The 18,666-nt window shown below is 48.5% G+C and overlaps 1 protein-coding gene across 2 annotated transcripts in view; it reads right to left on the bottom strand.

Moving 5' to 3' along the window:
* CTIF (cap binding complex dependent translation initiation factor) overlaps window positions 1-18,666 on the bottom strand; it is a 312,637-nt gene that overhangs the window by 150,108 nt on the left and 143,863 nt on the right. For both annotated transcript variants that reach the window (XM_004389973.1, XM_004389972.1), the window contains one exon: window positions 3,319-3,395. In XM_004389973.1, coding sequence (XP_004390030.1) covers window positions 3,319-3,395 — 77 coding nt within the window. The remainder of the gene's footprint in view (window positions 1-3,318; window positions 3,396-18,666) is intronic.

Genomic DNA, 18,666 nt, shown 5'->3' on the forward strand with positions numbered 1-18,666 from the left:
TCCATGGCGCCCCCATGTGTTACAGAGTAGAACTGCTCCATAGAGTTTTCCTGACTATAATCACTTACAGAAGCAGATCACCAGGTCTTTCTTCCATGGCACCACTGGGTGGGTTCAAACCACCAACCACTAGGTTAGTAGTTGAAAGCAAACCATTTGCGCCACCCAGGGACCATTTCAGTACTAACACTTGGATGCTATATAGTTGTACACAACTTTCTGATTGATTCTGGAGTCAGAGTCTCATTTTCAAGCTACACTATCAGGGACTTTGATTGTACAGGGACCTTGAGAGCAGGGACCATGCTTGGTAGTTCTCTTGTGTCCTCCCAGCACAGAATATAGCACAGAGGACTGCTCAGTAACTTCAACTGGAAGTGGTAAATGGTGCTCTGTGTGGTGCTCACTGAGACATGCTCCTGGACCCCCGTCAGGAGGAAGTGCTCCCCTGACAGCTGCCAGGAGCACTGCTGGCCCTCAGCTCAACCCTACCCCACTGTCAGCCCCACAGCCCTGCCCTGGATGAAGAGCCCTGGTCCTGGCTTCCTGCTTCCAGGTTACTGAGGTCCTTAAACTCTGTGGCTGCCTTAAAGAATTATCTATATGGGATCAAATTGACAACAGCAACTCGAAAGGTTAGATAGGAAGCTCCGGGGGCAGTGAGTTTATGTTAATGGAGGAGAAACAACTTGGAATAAGAGGGTGAGAATGATTGTACAACTTGAAGAATGTAGTCAATATCACTGAATAGTACATGTGGAAATTGTTGAATTGGTGTATGTTTTGCCGTGTGTATTCTCAACAACACGATAAATTATTAAACAACAACATCTCTATGGCTGCCTGCTCTTCTTCCAGAAGTCCCATAGCCAGGGACTCCTGGCCTCTCCAGGTCGTGATGAGAGATGGGTCCACTGTTTTCCAGACAGTGATGAAGAAGGGGCACACCAACCAGTTCAGCTATTGCTCACAACACATCAGCTGCACAGAGTTGCAGGGTCTGACCCCATGAAGGCCAAGAAGCTCATTTCTTGAGTTTGTCTTTGGTCCAGCTGAAAGCTGTTGCTTCCACTTAAGCTTATTAGTTTGGGCCCCTTGAGCATGAGGCAGTGGCTGCTTATCCCTCCGTATAAATCTTTCATGAAATTAACAGCATTCATGTTCTTTACCCTCAGCCTCTTCTTCCCTGGCCCTGGCCTTTAGCCTTTCCTCACAGGACATAGTTTCCATCCCTTTAATCATCTTTATTGCTTGGTGTTGGACCCCGTCCCAGGCCCACATCCTTTCTGAGCTGCGCTGACCTAAACCGGGCGTTAGCACCAGCAGGGCTCAGCGGAAGCTCAGCTTCCCAGTCTGTGTGTCATGCGCTTCTTCCTATACTCCTGGGCCATGCCACTGCTTTCCGGAGGCTTGGCACTGTCCATGCACTTAGGGGACTCCTGCTGAGCAAGGCAGCCCGGCCCAGAAATGGACATGTGGGCTGACTGTCCGCTGAGCAGCCGCCTGCCATTGCCTGGGCCCTGAGATGTGGGTCAGAGGGCGACTTCTCATCCGGAAGCTTGGGGGACAGCCAATACCTCTGAGACACACACTCTTAGTGTCCTCTGCCATCAGGGACCAGAGGGCAGGGGAGGAGGGAGACACGAAGCCTGAGCTCTCCCTAACACCTCTCTATTCCTCCTTTAGGTGGTATGCCCTACTTCTTACCTCTACCAGGAACCCAGAAACTAGGAATTAATCTCTGATGCTGTACACACAATGCAATGAACACATGCTGCTGAGTTCAGGGCTTGGCCCAACTCTCTGCCCTTAATTTCCCTTCTATGCCACCTTGGACATGTCATCAGGAGGGATCAGTTCCTGGAGAAGGATATCATGCTTGGTAAAGCACAGGGTCAGTGAAAAAGAGGAAGACCCTCAACGAGATGGACTGACACAGTGGCTGCAACAATGGGCTCAAGCATAACGAAGATTGTGATCATGGCCCAGGACCAGGCAGTGTTTTGTTCTGTGGTGCCCAGGGTTGCTATGAGTTGGAACTGACTTGACGGTATCTGACAACAACAACATGCCACTGCACGAAGTGCCTGGTGGGTCTGATTTCTACGCCAGGACGGCCTTCCTCCCAGCAGGTGGTACACTGACTGTCCTTGTGAATGGCTTCAGACGCACCAGATCTACTCCCCCATCACAAGGTGTTCTGGGCGCCTAGTCCTCCCCCTCCCCTGAGAGTTGTGGCCACCTCCTAATACTCCTCATCCAGGGCCTACATGTGGAGGGACAGCCTGGGGACACTGCTCAGCCTCAGCCCTCAGCCTCAAGGAGCTTGTCATCCAGGATGAGAGAAGGTGCTTCTGATGTTCTGAGCAAGGGCAGCTGGCTCTGCTGTTTCACGGCTCTCTGAGGACATTCTAGGCTCATTAAAGGTAAAACCACAAGCGGTCACATTTATCTAATGAACGATTCCCTAGAGAGGAATGCCCCATTTCGATTCCTCAGGCAGAAACCTTTGCTTTTCTCATTTTTTTGTATTTCCATCCAGAAATAATTTATGCATATTCAAGCAAAAAATATCTCCTAACCCCTCCCCTCTTTTGCACAAATGGCTAAATACTGCAAACACCGTTCTGCACCTAGCATGCTTCACTTAAACAGAACTTAAAAACCTTTTCATATAAGATCGCCTTTTAAAAAATAAATACATGTGTACGCTCCCAGTGTGCCCAGTCTTAGCTGCTTGTTCTTATTCAGGGCTCCCTCTCTCTGCGTTTTGGACTCCACATATCTAGCCCCTTCTTATCATCCAGGACTCTGAACTGCCTTAGTTTAAGCGAGGTTCTCTGGGCATCCGAGAGCAGGAACACGTGCCATTGCTACTTATGTGTTGTCTACTGCAGCTGCAATGGCACACACCATGACTGGGGAGGAGGGAAGACAGAGACCCTTGCAACTGTGAGCTCCGGGAGCCTCCTGGAGGCCATCTCTCATACCATGCAGTCAGCTTCACCCTGGTCCCTGAGACCGCTATTGCTGCGGCAAGGTCAGTGGAAAGAGCATTTCTCCTCCTGAACTGCAAAACCTGGGCTCTCTCCCCAGGAAGAGGACACGGAGAGGGTGTGTCCACAGCCAGGTTCCTGAAGGGAGCACTCTGTCCACGGGATAATCCCCAGCCTGTAATCAACGCCGCTGTCCCCACCTCATCTCATTGTTATCAGCTGGTGATGGGAAAAGCAAAACGCAGCCTGGAATGGACATAGTAGCTGCAGCCGGCCAGCAGAGGAAAAGAAAACCCAATGCTCACGATGGAGTGTCTCCTACCTTCGATCGTTTCTCCTCCTTCGGAACAACTTCTTCGTGTGCGCAATCTCTGCTTCGTGCGGCATCGGGTGGTAACCCTGCATCGTGGGGGGAGAGGGGAGATTATCAGTGTCTTGTGAGGAGAGCAAAGAACTTCTGGGACTGAACTAACTATAACAACATCTATGACAAAAAAGTCACAGAGTTTCGAGAGACTCTGATGATCAAATCCAGACTGAAAATCGAAAATATCACAGCTAATGAATTTCCTGCCAGGAGATTATGCTGGAATTGCAGATTCAAACAACAGTAGGGACAAAAGGGACTTTAGAATTCATCATATCCAATTCCTCAAATTACAGACAAGAACACTCAGGTTCAGAGAGGTGAACGAGCAGGCTCCAGGTCTTGCAGAGAATCAGCATCGTAGCTGGGACCAGACAATGAAGTTCACTGGTTGTAGGACTGAGGGCAAGTTCCTTTGCTAAGTTTCATTTCCTGATAAAACGGGAGGATGCTCATACTTTCTTCTCTGGACTGTTGAGAAGACCAAGGAGATGAAGCCTGCATCCCCTGAGCCCTATGAAGAGGAAAAGTGCTACGAACTAGGTCTCCTTATCCTAGTCCAGGCTTCCCTGGGCAATACTGCCCGGGGAGCGTTTTAGGGAAAACCTACAAATACCTAAATGCCTCTTTAATTAAACTTTAAAGGCAGGAAGGACTGGGCATATTCTAAGGACGGTCTTTTTGCCTATTGTCACCCTAATGACAACAACCATTTATACATTTACAACAAGATTGGTGAGAGATCCTCCACCCATAACACGGGGCCAATGCTGCAAATGCCAAGCTCCAGGCAGAATTATTTGTAAAGGATGGAAAACCACTTGCAGTTGAGTCAGCCCCATCTCATGGAGACCTCATGTGTGTCAGAGTACAGCTGTGCTCCATAGGGGTTTCAGTGGCTGATTTTTTGGAAGTAGATTGCCAGGCCTTTCTTCCAAGGTGTCTCTGGGTGGATTTGAACCTCCAACCTTTCGGTTAGCAGCCACCCAGGGAGTTCTTACCACGCCCTTCCCTTGTGTCCCACATCAGCCATTTCAGCCTCCCTATCACCACCAAAAGTGGTGGGAGCATGGCGGGGGTGGCGGGAGCAATGCCATTCTATTATGAGCAGCCTGGGTGGGGTAGGAGTACCTAGGCCTGGGGGTCTGGGAGGAGGGGTTGTCTGGCTGGGGCCTGGGACACCAAGTACAAGCCCTAAGGCAGAGTCTACAGCCTGAGTCTGACCCACCCCACCCACAGAGAGGCTGCCCTGCTGAGAGGGCCGGGGGTCACTGGAGCCCTGGGTATGCACAAAAGAGTGGTGACAGACAGAGCCCTGTCTGCTGGGGGGTGGTCAGTGAAGTCTGTTTGACCCAACCTCACATTTACCAGGGTTTTGAGAACCGGTTCACTCTGGTTCGAACCCCTGCTGAGAATCTGCATGGCTAACAAGTTCCCTGCTGAGAATTTGCATTTCCACCCCAGATATACTGAATCAGAATCTACATTTTAACAAGATCCCCAGGTGATTCTTATGTATAACTTCCTGGGAACGAACCACTTCAAAGCTCTGACATTTACAGACAGAGAGACTGAGTCCCAGAGTGGTTACACATGAATTAGGGCCCCAACCGTTGTGGGGCTGGCTGCCCTGACCCTCTCAGTGGGGGGCACATGCAGCTCTCTGGAATCGGCTCCACACAGAGGGACTGCCCCTGACCAAGGTGAGGACAGGTGGACATGGGCAGTCCTGGCTGTGCCTGGACTGATCAGCCTTGGTTTCCCAGGGGGCAGTGGGAGGATGAGAGGCTCGGGAGGACACAGGGACCCTGGGGCTATGGGCACTGGGCCTAGACCCCTGTTGAGTCCAGGGAAGGAATGACATTCTGAAATAGACAGTAAAACCTGTGAAAGGCAGGACCTGTATAACGCAGAAACCTGTCAGAGAAGGAAAACTCAAAAATTTTCTACTAAACAGAAAGCAACAGAAAAGTGGTAATCATACCCTGTCAAAGCGGGAAAATTTGCAAGACCCAGAAAAACAAGGCAATCCCATCGAGTTCCAGCTCTCACCATATTTTATTAACAGCCCCACTCCCACTCCTTGTCTGTCTTGGCTCCTCTCTAACAAGCTGGCTAAAAAGGTATGAATGAATTCCAGGCTCGGGGCAGCCACAATGGGCCCCTGAGGCCTTAGGATGTGCTTTGTTTAATGGTTTTCTCAAAGGATATTATTTTCTTTCTTTAATACAAAACACAAACAAGGAAAAACACCAAGTCTTCCCCTCTCATTTCCCCTCTCCCTACCCTGACTAGGCTCCAGGCTGGCCCCTTCCCTCCCTCCCTCCCGGCCTCTCCGGGTCACTTCAGGAACGCACTGGGTGTTTCCCAAGCAGACAATGGACAGGAAGCCAAGGCTCCCCCCCAAGTGGGCGGCCTGTGATCCGGATCTCAGCTCTGAGGTTGGGCAGAGGGAGCTGTTTGCTAAAACTTGGTGTTCCACGATCACAGGAGGCTAGTGTGCCAGCCTCCCACATCCAGGTCTCAGAATCCTGGGCTCTGGCCTGCATCCTGGCCTCTTTCCCCAACACGTTGCCAGTAGCAATGGGAAGCTGGCCTCAGGACAGGAGCATGGAGTCCTAGTTCTCCAATGGGACTCAGTGTGGCCCAATGGCTTCTAATAAAGCTGTTGTTCTCCTCCCTGTGCTCTTCTTTCCATCCACCTACTCATCCATCTACCCTTCCATCTATTCATCCATTCACATGCCCACCCATCCATCCATCCATCCATCCATCCATCCATCCATCCATCCATCCATCCATCCGTCTGTCCATCCATCCATCCATTTATCTATTCACACACATTCATCCATCCATCCCACAAAAATTAATACATGTACATGTATGTGTGTATATATATATATATAGAGAGAGAGAGCCCTGGTGGTACAGTGGTTAAGAACTCGGCTGCTAACCGAAAAGGTCAGCAGTTCGAATCCACCAGCTGCTCCCTGGAAACCCTATAAGCAGTTCTACTCTATCCTGTAGGGTTGCTATGAGTTGGAATTGACTCAATGGCAACGCGTTTTTGGGTCTGTGTGTATATATACATATAAACACACACACACATATAAACATATATATAAGATATTACGGTCGTTAAAAGCAGGGGCTCTAGAGTTAGACTGTAAGTGTTCAAATCCTGGTTCTTCCTATTGATGACTGTGTGACTTTAAGTAAATGACCTATCCTCTATGTGCCTCAGTTCCCATATCTGTAAAATGGAGATAATAATATCAGTCTCGTAGGATCCTTGTAAGGATCAAATGAGTTAATAAACATTAACTTAGAACAGTGCCTAGCATTTAGTAAGCCTCAATAACCATCTCTGTTATTGTCATCATCATCATCATCATCACCACCATCAACTTTATCATCTTCCCCATGATCTTGGCCCTCTGCCCAGGGTTGAAGGTGCCAGAATAAACAAAAGGCTTCTCTGCTCCCTGCCCTCATGGAACCCCCAAGTCTTGTCAGAGAGAGGAATCCAGCAGAAGGTGGTTTTCAGGGAGGAGAGTGTAGGAAGCCCAGGTCAGGGAAGAAAGAGGAAATTAGCAGAGAGCCTGGTGGTCCTGGCTGGTGTGCTGGGGAAGGATGGAGAAGTTCTGCCCTGTGCTTCTTTGGCCCGAGGCTGTCAGACTCCAGTGGGAGGTGACAGAAACCAGCCGGAAGGGCAGTAGAACACAGCCTTGCATGCTCTGAGTCCCCACCTCTACCCCAGGAACAATCCAGGCCAGGGCTGTGGAGGACTGACCCCACCCATAAGGCCACCTAGGGACCCAGCCTCAATCTGGTATCTAGTTGAATACATGAATGAGCATCGGAAGCTTCCCCAGGACACTTTACAAAGGACTTTGAGTGTCATGGATTGAATTGTGTCCCCCAAAAATATGTGTATCAATTTGGCTAGGCCGTGATTCCCAGTATTGTGTCATTTTCCACCATTCTGTCATCTGATGTGATTTTCCTATGTGTTGTAAATCCTGTCTCTATGATGTTGATGAGATGGGATTAGTGGCAGTTATGTTAATGAGGCAGGACTCAATCTACAAGACTGGATTGTGTCTTGAGCCAATCTCTTTTGAGATATAAAAGAGAGAAGCGAGAGGCAGGGGGACCTCATACCACCAAGAAAGCAGCACTGGCAGCAGAGTGTCCTTTGGACCTGGGGTTCCTGCTCAGAGAAGCTCCTAGTCCAGGGGAAGATTGATGACAAGGACCTTCCTCCAGAGCTGACAGAAAAAGCCTCCCCCTAGAGGTGGCACCCTGAATTTGGACTTCTAGCCTACTAGACTTTGAGAGAATAAACTTCTGTTTGTTAAAGCCATCTACTTGTGGTATTTCTCTTACAGCAGCACTAGATGACCAAGACATTGAGGCACCCAGAACCTGTATTACACAAGCTTCAATGGGGGTCCTCTGCAATTCACTACCTTGTTCCTCACACTCAAGCTGGTTGTCAGGACCAAGTGACAGACAGAGATCAAGGTGCTGCCCACATTCCCCCCAAATCAAGATGTTAACAGGGGCAAGTGTGAGGTCAGCAGAGGGAGAAAGAGGAGAAATTCTGTGCTGGGCCACATCGGCCACTGCATTAGCTGCCAACTCAGGCTGGTGGAGGTTCTTTCAAGTCGTTGACAAGAGGTAAGAAGGAGTCCCTGGGTGGTGCAAGTGCTGGACTACTAACTGAAAGGTTGGCAGTTCAAACCCACCCAGAGGAGCCTCGGAAGAAAGGCTTGGTGATCTGCTTTTGAAAGGTCACAGCCTTGAAAACCCTATGGAGCAGCTCTACTCTGCACACAAGGGATTGCCATGAGTTAAAATCAACTCAACGGCAGCTAACAAGAAGAACGGGGTAAAAGCTATGGCAGCAAATGATGGAGATAAGCTATCCTCTGGCTCAGGGAGGGCTCCGGCCTTCAGAGTAGGGAAGCTGAAACTATAGCCCATTTTATCCTGCTCTTTCTGGAAGGGGTGAGTGTATCAATGTGACTTTTCTCCCATTGTCTAAAGAGCCCGCTGCTCCCCCAGTCAGGGGACCCCCTACTCTCCTCATGCATCTTGCCCTGTATTTATTGAGTATGAGCCGCTATCTTATAAATGGGTAGAAAGCAAACACACACCAGACAAGATCCAGCGGAATGCTGGGAGGGGAGGGGTGGGACAGAAGGTGGACACCAAAGATCCTTCCTTGCTCTTTAGAGAGGATATATCTCTCGAGTGGTGAATATGAAATTTATCAGACTTGTCCTTAAGAACATCCAGCAGAAAGGAGGGTTAACGGTGATATATTGCATGTATCACATTGATTAAGGGCAGGGTTGCACAGCGGTTATTGTAATTGCTGTCAATAAGTTGTACGCTTGTAAAAAGTTGAATTGGCAAAAGGTGTGTGATAGATATATTTTCAACAATGACAAAAAAAAAAAAAAGAGTAGCTGTTGAGGCTGCTTATGTAAAACCAAAAATCTCATGGGATTTGGTTTCTTGGTTTGGAGGTTTAGGGTCATGGTTTTATGGGATATCCCAGCTAATTGGCCTAATGACATGTTTAGTGCTTCTGTTTTACTTCCTAGTTCACTGTGTAGTGCCTGGGGTCTTAAAAGCTTGCAAGTGGCCATCCAAGTGACAATAATTGGTCTCTATTCACCTGGAGCAACAGAGGAAGAAGGAGAGTCAGGAACAGGAGGATATAGAATGTATGGCTAACTGCCTCCATGAACAACTGCCTCCTGTGCCATGAGACCAGAAGAACTGGATGGTGTCCAACTATCATTACTGAACATTCTGATCAAAGATTCTATAGACGAATCCTGATCAAAAGGGGGAAAATGAAGAACAAAATTTCAAATTCTTCTGGACTCCAGACTTTCTGGAGCTATGGGGGGGGGGTAGATGAATTCAGGAAACTACTGCCCTGAGATAATTTTTAAACCTCAAACCAAAAATATCCCCTGAAGTTCTCTTTAAACCAAACAATAGTTTAGCTTAACTAGTAAAAAAAAGGTCTGCCTTGAGCATTATACTCTTTTAAGAACTATCTATATGGGATCAAAGTGACAACAGCAACTCAAAAGATTAGACAGGAACCTTAGAGGAGAGTGAGTTTATGTTAATGGGGAGGAACAACTCAGAAAAGAAGGGTAAGAATGGTTGCACTACTTGAAGAATATAATCAATGTCCCTAAATTGCACATGTAGAAACTGTTGAATTGGTGTATGTTTTGCTGTTATCTCGAAGATAACAAAATATATAAAATTTAAAAAACAACAAAAAATAGCACCCAGCTGCCTTTGCTCGACAAGTCCTTCTGCTCTGCTTTGAAAGAGCCCTGTGTGGTGTTAGGCCACTGGTAACCCCCATCAGCCATGAGAGAACTTCTGGTTTGCAGCAGATCCTGGTGTTTGGTTAGCACGAGCTGGGTCTACCTAGAGCATCACCCTGGGCCAGGGCAGGCCCTGCCAGCTTAGCCTCAGCGTCTACACATAAGCACCAGTCTCCCGTCAGCTCTGTGTCCAGACAGACAGCTCCCTGGCAGCAGGTCCTCCTCTGTCTAACTGATCACTTTCGATAACTAAATGGGCCTGGGAGACAAGCAGAATATATAATCCAAGCCTCTCTGGGAGGGTGGAAAAGTAACACCTCCTCCACATGCAATGCTGCAGAGTACAACTGAAACACACACACATACAACACACACACACACATGCACACACACACAATGCAAACACACACGTACACGTGCGCACAGACACATATGCAAGCACACACACATGCACACAAACATACATGCAGACATACACACACATGCATGCACACGCATGCACACACGCACACGTGCCCATCCCAGAAGTCAGCAATGGTATTAGGTGCAGCTCTGTGGGGCAGCCCATGAATGCTCTGGTTACAAAAACACGTTACGTAAAACCAGCCTGTTCCAGGGCAGGTGAAGTTGATTTCCCACAACTTGTGGTGGGTCTTTCTCAGGGACTGAGGGCAGGCCCAGCAAAGCTGCTGGCCCAGAGTGGTTAACCCCCAACAGTTAATAATCCCAGGCTGGGAGTGCAGGGGCCTTGCTCTGGGATGACAGCTATAAGCCAATAAATCTTGGGTCTAAGGTTGCTGGCAGGAGGAGGAAGGGCAAAGCAAATACACCGAGCAAGGACAGCATGTGTGCCTGGTGGCCCTGAGGCCAGCTGGCACAGTGACAAGAGCAACGTACTTCCACTGGGCCATTCACCCACCCATCCAAACATCCATCCACCCCATCCCATCATCCACCATCCCCTCCCTCCATCCATTCTATAAATATTACTCCCTTAGCCACTGGGGACACAGTAGTGGGAAAAAATAGACAAAATTGCTGTTCTTATACACCATACGTTCTAGTGAAAGGAGAGACGACAAATATGTATATAATATGATAAATGGTGAGAAGTGCTATGGACTAAAACAAGGTGGGGCAAGGGGCCTGGAGCAGGAAGAGTGGGTGGGGCAGTCAGGGAAGACCTCTCTGCTGCCCAGGTCTCAGCCTTCAAGGTGTTTCTTGTCTATTTGACAACAGAAACACAGGGGAAAAGCAAGACTGCAAAGAATTCCTAGGGAGCAGGCAAGGTACATGAGGGCCCGCTACCAGCAGGAGCTGCTGCCTGGTGGGAAGATGGCCCCCACCCTCAGCATACCTGGAGGGCCCTGGTGGTGGAGGGGGTAGGGAAGACACCCTGCGTTCATAGACCTGAGGCTGGAAAGCAGACGAGGCTTGCTGCCATTGCTGTGCTCTGGCCATGCCAGCTCCTCCTCTGGCTCCCCAGGCTGGGCTGGTGGAAGAGAACCCCTAGATCCCAAACCCGACCCCTGGAGGTGGGGCCCAAGAAGGCAGGGCTGCCTGTCTCACTGACCATAGCACACCCAGCCTGAGAAAACTGCCTGGCCCACAGAGGGTGCTGACTACAGACCTGTGGAAGGAAGGAAGAAAAGGAGGGAAGAAGGAAATGGCAGCCTAACTCTGGTTGAACCTGCTCTACTGAAGTGAAACAGCAGCAGGAGTGGTGGTGGCAGTGGGTGGGGTCAGAGGCTCACATGCTCACCGCAGGGACCCCCAGCAGGGCCTGGGGGCTGCTCTTACTCAGGACTGAGAGTCTAAAGCAAGTGAGCAAGAGGGCTATGTCTGTGCACAATTCATATCACCCCGGCCCTCCCCAAGGAACATGCTCTATGGAGACCCACAATTAAACAGTCAGTGTCCAGCACAGCCAGCCTTCCTTCGGGGTCTGAAAAGGTCTCTGTCTTGGCCACTTCCGCCAGGCCAAGGTGCCAGCGTGCACTCAAGATCTCATTAGGGAAAGTCATACATCTTTGACCACCCCTTGCATGGTGCCATGTGCCCACTCTGAGTGGGGTGGAGACCATGAAGCAGGAAGGCGCCACCCCTCCCCTCCCCTCCCTGCTTCTTCTCCCTCCCAGCCTGGTGCCCACTGGGTGGGATGATGGGCAAAATCCCCAGGCTTTACAATGGGTTATTTTGTGTGTGTGTGTGTGTGTGTGTGTGTGTGTGTATGGTGAAATATGTATAAAATAAAACATTTGCCTTTCTAACCAATGTGTACAATTCAGTGACATTAATTACATTCCCCATGTTGTACAACCATCACAACTATCTAATTCCAATTTTTTTCATCACCCCTAACTAAAACCGTATTTCTTTTGCCAAGACAGACAGTTGAATTTGTGTAAGTTCAGTGGCTCACCAGGTTATTCCACTGTAGTACCAATCAGTTTTTACAAAAAAGGAAGCTTAGTAGGGTCAAGCTGCCCAAGGCCACCCAACTAGTTAACAGCAGTACGTGTCTGCCACCTACAAGGCTCATGCTCCCAACTGTGCTGTCACATGGCCCACGGTGTCAGGGTAGAGAAGTGAAGGCCATGGGACAGACATCTGGGGGCATCAGAGAGCTCTGTCCTGACCAACCTCAGACCCTGGGGCCAGCCGTGCACCCTGGGTCCAAGAAGCAAGAAAGAGTGGCCGAGAGCAAGCCCCTCTCACGCTGGAGCCCCATGTGGGCAGCTACTTCTGCACCCTGAGACAGGCTCCCCCAGTGACCACTTCAGGCCTGGAGGACGGAGAGCTAGTGTTGGAGGGCCTGGTTCAGATGCCCTCCCCATGTTTGCTCTGCAGGACACTTGCCTGCTGTGGCCCTGAGATGTCCCGGGTGATGGCCCTATTGATAGGCCTCCCACTCGCCTCTCCTCCTCTTGCTTCTCCTCACTGGAGGGTGGTGTCCACACCACCAAACTCACACTGCTCTTCACTCCACGGGTGGGTAGGGTGGGGGCCCCCGGGCTGCTGCTGTGTCTGATTCCCGTCAGTCAGTCTTGATCAGGTTTAGGAGGCCACCACAGAGTTTAATGTCACAGTCTGCAGCTTCATAGAAGCCAAACCCACTTTACCCTCAAGGTATCCCTATGACCTCTGACCTCTAACCTCTGGACCTCTGTCTGACAGAAATTACATAGGCCTAACTATCTCACAGAAGTCTCTGGGTGGCATGAATGGTTAAGCACTCGACTACTAGCAGAAAGGCTGACGATTTGAACCTACCTAAAGGCACCTCGAAGACAGGCCTGATGATCTGCTTCTGAAAGGTCACAACCTTGAAAAACCTATGGAGGAGTTCTACTCTGACACACCTGGGGTCACCATGAGTCAGAAATGACTTGATGGCAACCAACAACAACAACCACTATCTCATGGAGTCCCTGGGTGGTGCAAACGGTTAACACACTCGACTGCTAACCAAAAGGTTGAATGTTCGAGTCCACCCAGAGGTACTTCAGAAGAAAGCCCTAGTGATCTACTTTCTAAAAATTAGCCATTGAAAACCCTACGGGGCGTGGTTCTACTCTGACACACATGGGGTCGCCATGAGTCTGGAATCGACTCCATGAAAGCTGGTTTTTCGTTTCTTAAACTATCTCATAGGTCTTGTTAACTGTCTCTCTCACACACGTATCAGCTCTCTGAAGTGGGTGAAAGCGTTATACAAACACAAGAATATTTTCCTCCTGTTGTGTTAAGGACCCTCCCGGACTGCAGGAGATGTAGACAAACAGCACTGAACAGTTCAGCCTTTATTAGGAGGCAGTGCAATCACAGAATGCAGGAGTTGAAAGAGTGAGGATCCTAGCTCAGGCTAAGGAGGTGGAGGGAGGTGTCAAGCAGGGAGGCGGCCACATTGCTCTCTGGCCAGGTAAACCCTGTGGCCCCAGCCCTGCTCTCTCCCAGCTGACATACCTGTCTCCCCCCTCATGCCTGGGCATCAACTCTCCACCTGGCCTCTTGGAAAACATGGTCCTTCTCTTCTTCTTGAGCTTGCATATTGACCCCATCAGGCTTCTATCACTCCCCCCACTGCCTAGTAAGTAAATGGCTTTTCTATTTCCGAAAATTCCAGCTGACCTGGAGTGAGGGCCTCATGAAGAGTCTGGACCAGAAGAAGAACCAGACATTGCCACCAGCTGCATGCCTCCTAGGCAAACCCAGGGAGCAGGAACCCCATGGAGGTGGGCAGATTCGCTGGTCTAGTTCCCGAATCACCAGGCTCCTGTCACTCCAGCCTGACATGGGAGACATCCCGAGGAGTGAATAATACAAAGGAACCACATGCACACGGCCACTTAAAGTGCCATAAAAATACTAAGCACAGCTCCTCTGACAATAAGCTCATCTCAAAAGTGGAGCCTTCCTCCTGCTTCAGTCATGTTTTTCCAGAAGTTCTAAAAAGTTATCCTACCAAGGTCTCCCTCCACACGGGCAGGATATGTGGGTCACGTCCAAGCAGGAATAATGTTTTCCAAATTCCTGGAATCTCTAGGCTGCACGGCTATTTGAAGAAGGCACTCTGCTTCAGAAAGAAAGGTGGGGGGAGGGGTGGGCTCTCCCACATTTAAGGGAGTGGTTTTCTAACTTTTTCTAATTCATTTATTAACCAGCAGAGACCATTTTAAACACAACACCTTAGCTGCAGCCCCATTATAAAAGCACAGATAAAGGTAGACAGCTTCCGTGGGAGCAGGAAAAAGGTCCACTGTCACTCCACACCCTGCCCCCACCCACCTCCCCACATGCCCCCTGCAGCACAACCCCAAACCCCGCCCACTCTGAAAATCTCTGCTTTAGGTGCCTTACTGAGTGCTGGGTCCACTTGGAACTGGACTTTTTTCTTAGGAGAGGTCTTAGGATCTTTGGACAGGTTTCAATGCCTTCTACAAACTCCCTGTGGGGGCACTGGTGCTTACCTTGCTTACCAGATCGTCTGTAGTGAACAATTTCACATTTTTCATCACATCGAAGATTCTGCTTCTAGGTATGACTAGCATTTATCTCTCTCCTAACCCCACAGCACCTTCCTTCAGAATCAAAGCCTCTTTTCAAATTTACAATCCCTAACAGGGGCAGATGGAGCCCTGGTGGCACAGTGGTTAAGAGCTTGCCTGCTAACCAAAAGGTTGGCAGTTCAAATCCACCTTGGAAACCCTACGGGGCAGTTCTACTCTGTCCTATAGAGTGGCTATGAGTTGGAATTGACTCGATGACAAATGGGTTTGGTTTGGTTTTGGACAGGGGTAGATGACCCAGTAAGCAAAGTACCAGCTTACTTATGCTTACTTATTAATCTGTAGTGAACAATTTCACATGGGTTTCACCACAATCCCATGTGAAATTGTTTACTACAGATTAGTAAGTAAGCACAAGTAAGCCCGTGCTTACCTTGCTTATTGGCTAATCCATCCCTGAATGGTAGAATTCTCACCTTCCATGTGGGAGATCTGAATCTGATTCTCTACTAACACACCTCATGCACAGCCACCACCTATCTGTCAGTGGAGGCTTTCATGTTGCTAGGATGCTGAAGAGGTTTCAGTGGAGCTGCCAGACTAGGATGGACTATGAAGAAAGCCTGGCAATCTACGTCTGAAAATCAGCCCATGAAAACTCTATGGATCACAACAGTCCAATCTGCAACCGATCATGGGGATAGTACAGGACTGGGCAGTGTTTCCTTCCATTGTGCATGGGGTCTCCATGAGTTGGGATCAGACTTGAGAGCTAACAACAAAGACTCCCTGAAATTGGGGGGCTCCCTGCCACATGAATTCCTTGCTATGGGCAGTCTTCTGGGGTGAGAGTCCATGGCATTGATCTGGTCTCCAAGGGGTCTTGCCTGCTAAGAACTGCGGTTACAGAGGCTAGGTCGATGGCATGTACAGCCTTCCTTGGATGTATTAAGCCAATAAAGACCCCGTTTTCCTTCAAGCTGAGTTTCTACAGTAACGGCCAAAAGAGTCCTAATAAACTGCACACACCCTGTAGGCAACCTGGATCCCAGCTCTGTTGCTGAACCTGGATAACACAGGGCAGATATCTCATCCAGCACTCTGCTCCGTCTCATGTAAAATGAAGATGAAAATATTTGCCCTTTCTATATCCTTCAACGAGACTAATTAAGCCTTCCTTTGATTTCAAGAGCCAATAAATACCCTTTTTTTTTAATCTTTAAAATATTGAGTTGAGTTTCTGTCATTTGCAACCAAAAAATCCTAAATTATTCACATGACACAACTTTAGGTATTGTTGTGGTTGATCTTCTCATATCCATGGAGTCATGGAGAGCAAATACGGCCCCTACAGGTAGCCATATCAGGAAGAATCTACCGGGCAATGTCAAATATAAGTGGCATTTATTTGTTAATACCTTAATGAACAGGAAAAACACGTAAGAATATTGAAGGACAGGGACTAAGAACCAACAGGAAAATGTAGAAGACTGTTTCTGTCTTATATGATCTAAAATGTAAAACCTCTACCAGGGAGGCTCAGATCCCAGTGTACTTCACTACAACAAAACAAAACAATCCCGTTACCATCGAGTCGATTCTGACTCATAATAACCCTACAGGACAGAGTAGAACGGTCCCATAGGGTTTCCAGGCAGCGTCTGGTGGATTTGAACTGCCAACCTTTTGGTTAATAGCCAAACGCTTAACTGCTGTGCCACCAGGGCCCCAGACAGAGGAGGAAAATGCCTCAAGGGCCTCTCTGAATGGATGGTTAGTCACTTTCCTGCCCCTGCACTGGTGGGCCACAGGTGGCCTGCCAGAGAACAGGAGCAGGGGGAGGGGATGGGGGGTGGGCAAGGGGGCCATGGCAAAGGAGAACCCCAAAGCAGCAAGGCCGTGTCCCAGACTTTGCAGAGCCAGCGCTGAGGTCCTTCAGCAATGCCCGTTATACCACAGTCTCAATCAACTGCTTGTCTGATATACTCAAATTCCTACAGATACTTAGAGAGAAAGAAACAGCATTAAATAGTATATTGGGCTCATGTACTCTTCATAACAGAATATATGCTCTACATTTATATGTACATAACATTGTGCAGGGCATGTACTCCAATCCAAGAATTCTGAACTTCATGTGCAATTTAAGGGTTTTCAAGAGTAATTCTGACTATAAGTGATAATTTTCATCCGAACCTAATCCTCAAGCAAAATGTAAATTCACTATTTTTCTCACTTTGCCACAATCCAATTGGAAAGTCTCTTGACTTGGGTCGGCCTAAGTCACAGTTTTCCTTGGACTCACTCTGAGGACAATGATAATGTCCAAAGCCTAAGTTCACAGGGCTGTAGTAACTGGGCTACCCTAGGGCATCTCGCTTCTTCCTTCTCCCTTCCTCCAGATTAAGACATTAATCTCTATACTGCCAAATTAAATATTAATATGGTCAGACCAAAATAGTTGACCTCCCTGGCAAGTCTGTTGCCAAAAATTAAAAAGTATAAGGAACATGGTCTTACAGAGGTTTCCAATAAGGAAGAAAGATAAACCAGTAGATATAGATGAGTTCCTAAAAAGCTGCTTGTATGCAGAAAAATTTCTGCGTGAAATTGTCTTTTAACTGTACTAGGCAATTACAAGTCCTGCTCTAAATATCTTCGGTAAAACGAATAACTGTCTCCAATTTATTATTTTTTAAAGTGAATCCAGATACTTTATGGCTACTGGTTGTATCTCTCTCTGAAATCTACCATTTCAGAAATTCAATTACTTGCTCCATTTCCAGAAAGCTGGGCTGACCTGTTCTTTGGAGGTGGGCTACTAAGAATTCCCTGGCATATAAAAGTATCTTCACTGGTTGCCTTATATTGGGCGGCCATTGGTTTTGGCCCACAGGCTCACTAAGAAATCGGAGCAATCGCAGCTCCGATGACCTCATTGGTATCTATTTCCCTTCATGTCTCTGGAGTAGACAGTGATTTGATCTAATTTCAGGAGCACAGTGATGGCTCAAGGAAGAGTGGAGGGGAATCTGAGAGCCTGGACTCAGGGCACTGACATGCAGTCCCCAGGCGCTTCCTGGCCATCCTCCCTGTCCCCTGCCTCCTTTCGCTCTGATCAAGCATGGACTTTTATTCATTCCCTCCTCCTCTCTCCATCTCTGGAGCCTCTGCCTCCTATAGCATCTCCTCATCTGACTCCAGCGCTTTGCGCACAAAGCATTCTAAGCCCAGTCTGTCCTACTTCTCAAGTCTATCTGGCTTTGCTGTTGGGCCTCCTAACCCTCCCACCTTATAGTTCGCAGAGAAGACCAGTTGCCATCAAGATGATTCTGATTCATGGCAACCCCATGTGTTTAAGAGTGGAACTTCCCCATAGGGTTTTGAATGGCTGTGATCTTTCAGAAGTAGATCTCTAGGCCTACCTTCCAAGGCACCTCTGAGTGGATTTGAACCACCAAACTTTTGGTTAGTAGCTTAACGGTTTGTGCCACCCAGGGACTCCAGGGAGAAGACACTAACATCTATACGGCACACTGGGGTAATCCAAAGAGGCTGCTTGAGGCCAGAAGGCAGCACCCCACAGCACTGGCCACCCAATGCCATGCCACTCTTAAGAGCTAAGTGAGGGGAGCCACACCTTGGCCCAACCAGGACTCAGCACATCAACAGGGATGTTCCGCTTTAAGAGCAACTAAAAATATTGCAAAGAGTCCAAAAAGTAGTTCTAAAAATTCCCAGTATTTGTGTTGATGCTGAGTCAACCCTCTAGACCAAGGGTCGGCAAACATTTTCTATAAAGAGCCAGAGAGTAAATATTTTAGGCTCTGAAGACCATATGGTCTCTGTCACAACTATGCACTTCTGCCATTACACAGCAAAAGCAGCTATAGACAACACGTAAATGAATAATTGTGGCTGTGTTCCAA

This window comes from Trichechus manatus, unplaced genomic scaffold (genome assembly GCF_000243295.1).
Source record: "Trichechus manatus latirostris isolate Lorelei unplaced genomic scaffold, TriManLat1.0 scaffold00272, whole genome shotgun sequence".
NCBI lineage: Eukaryota > Metazoa > Chordata > Mammalia > Sirenia > Trichechidae > Trichechus > Trichechus manatus.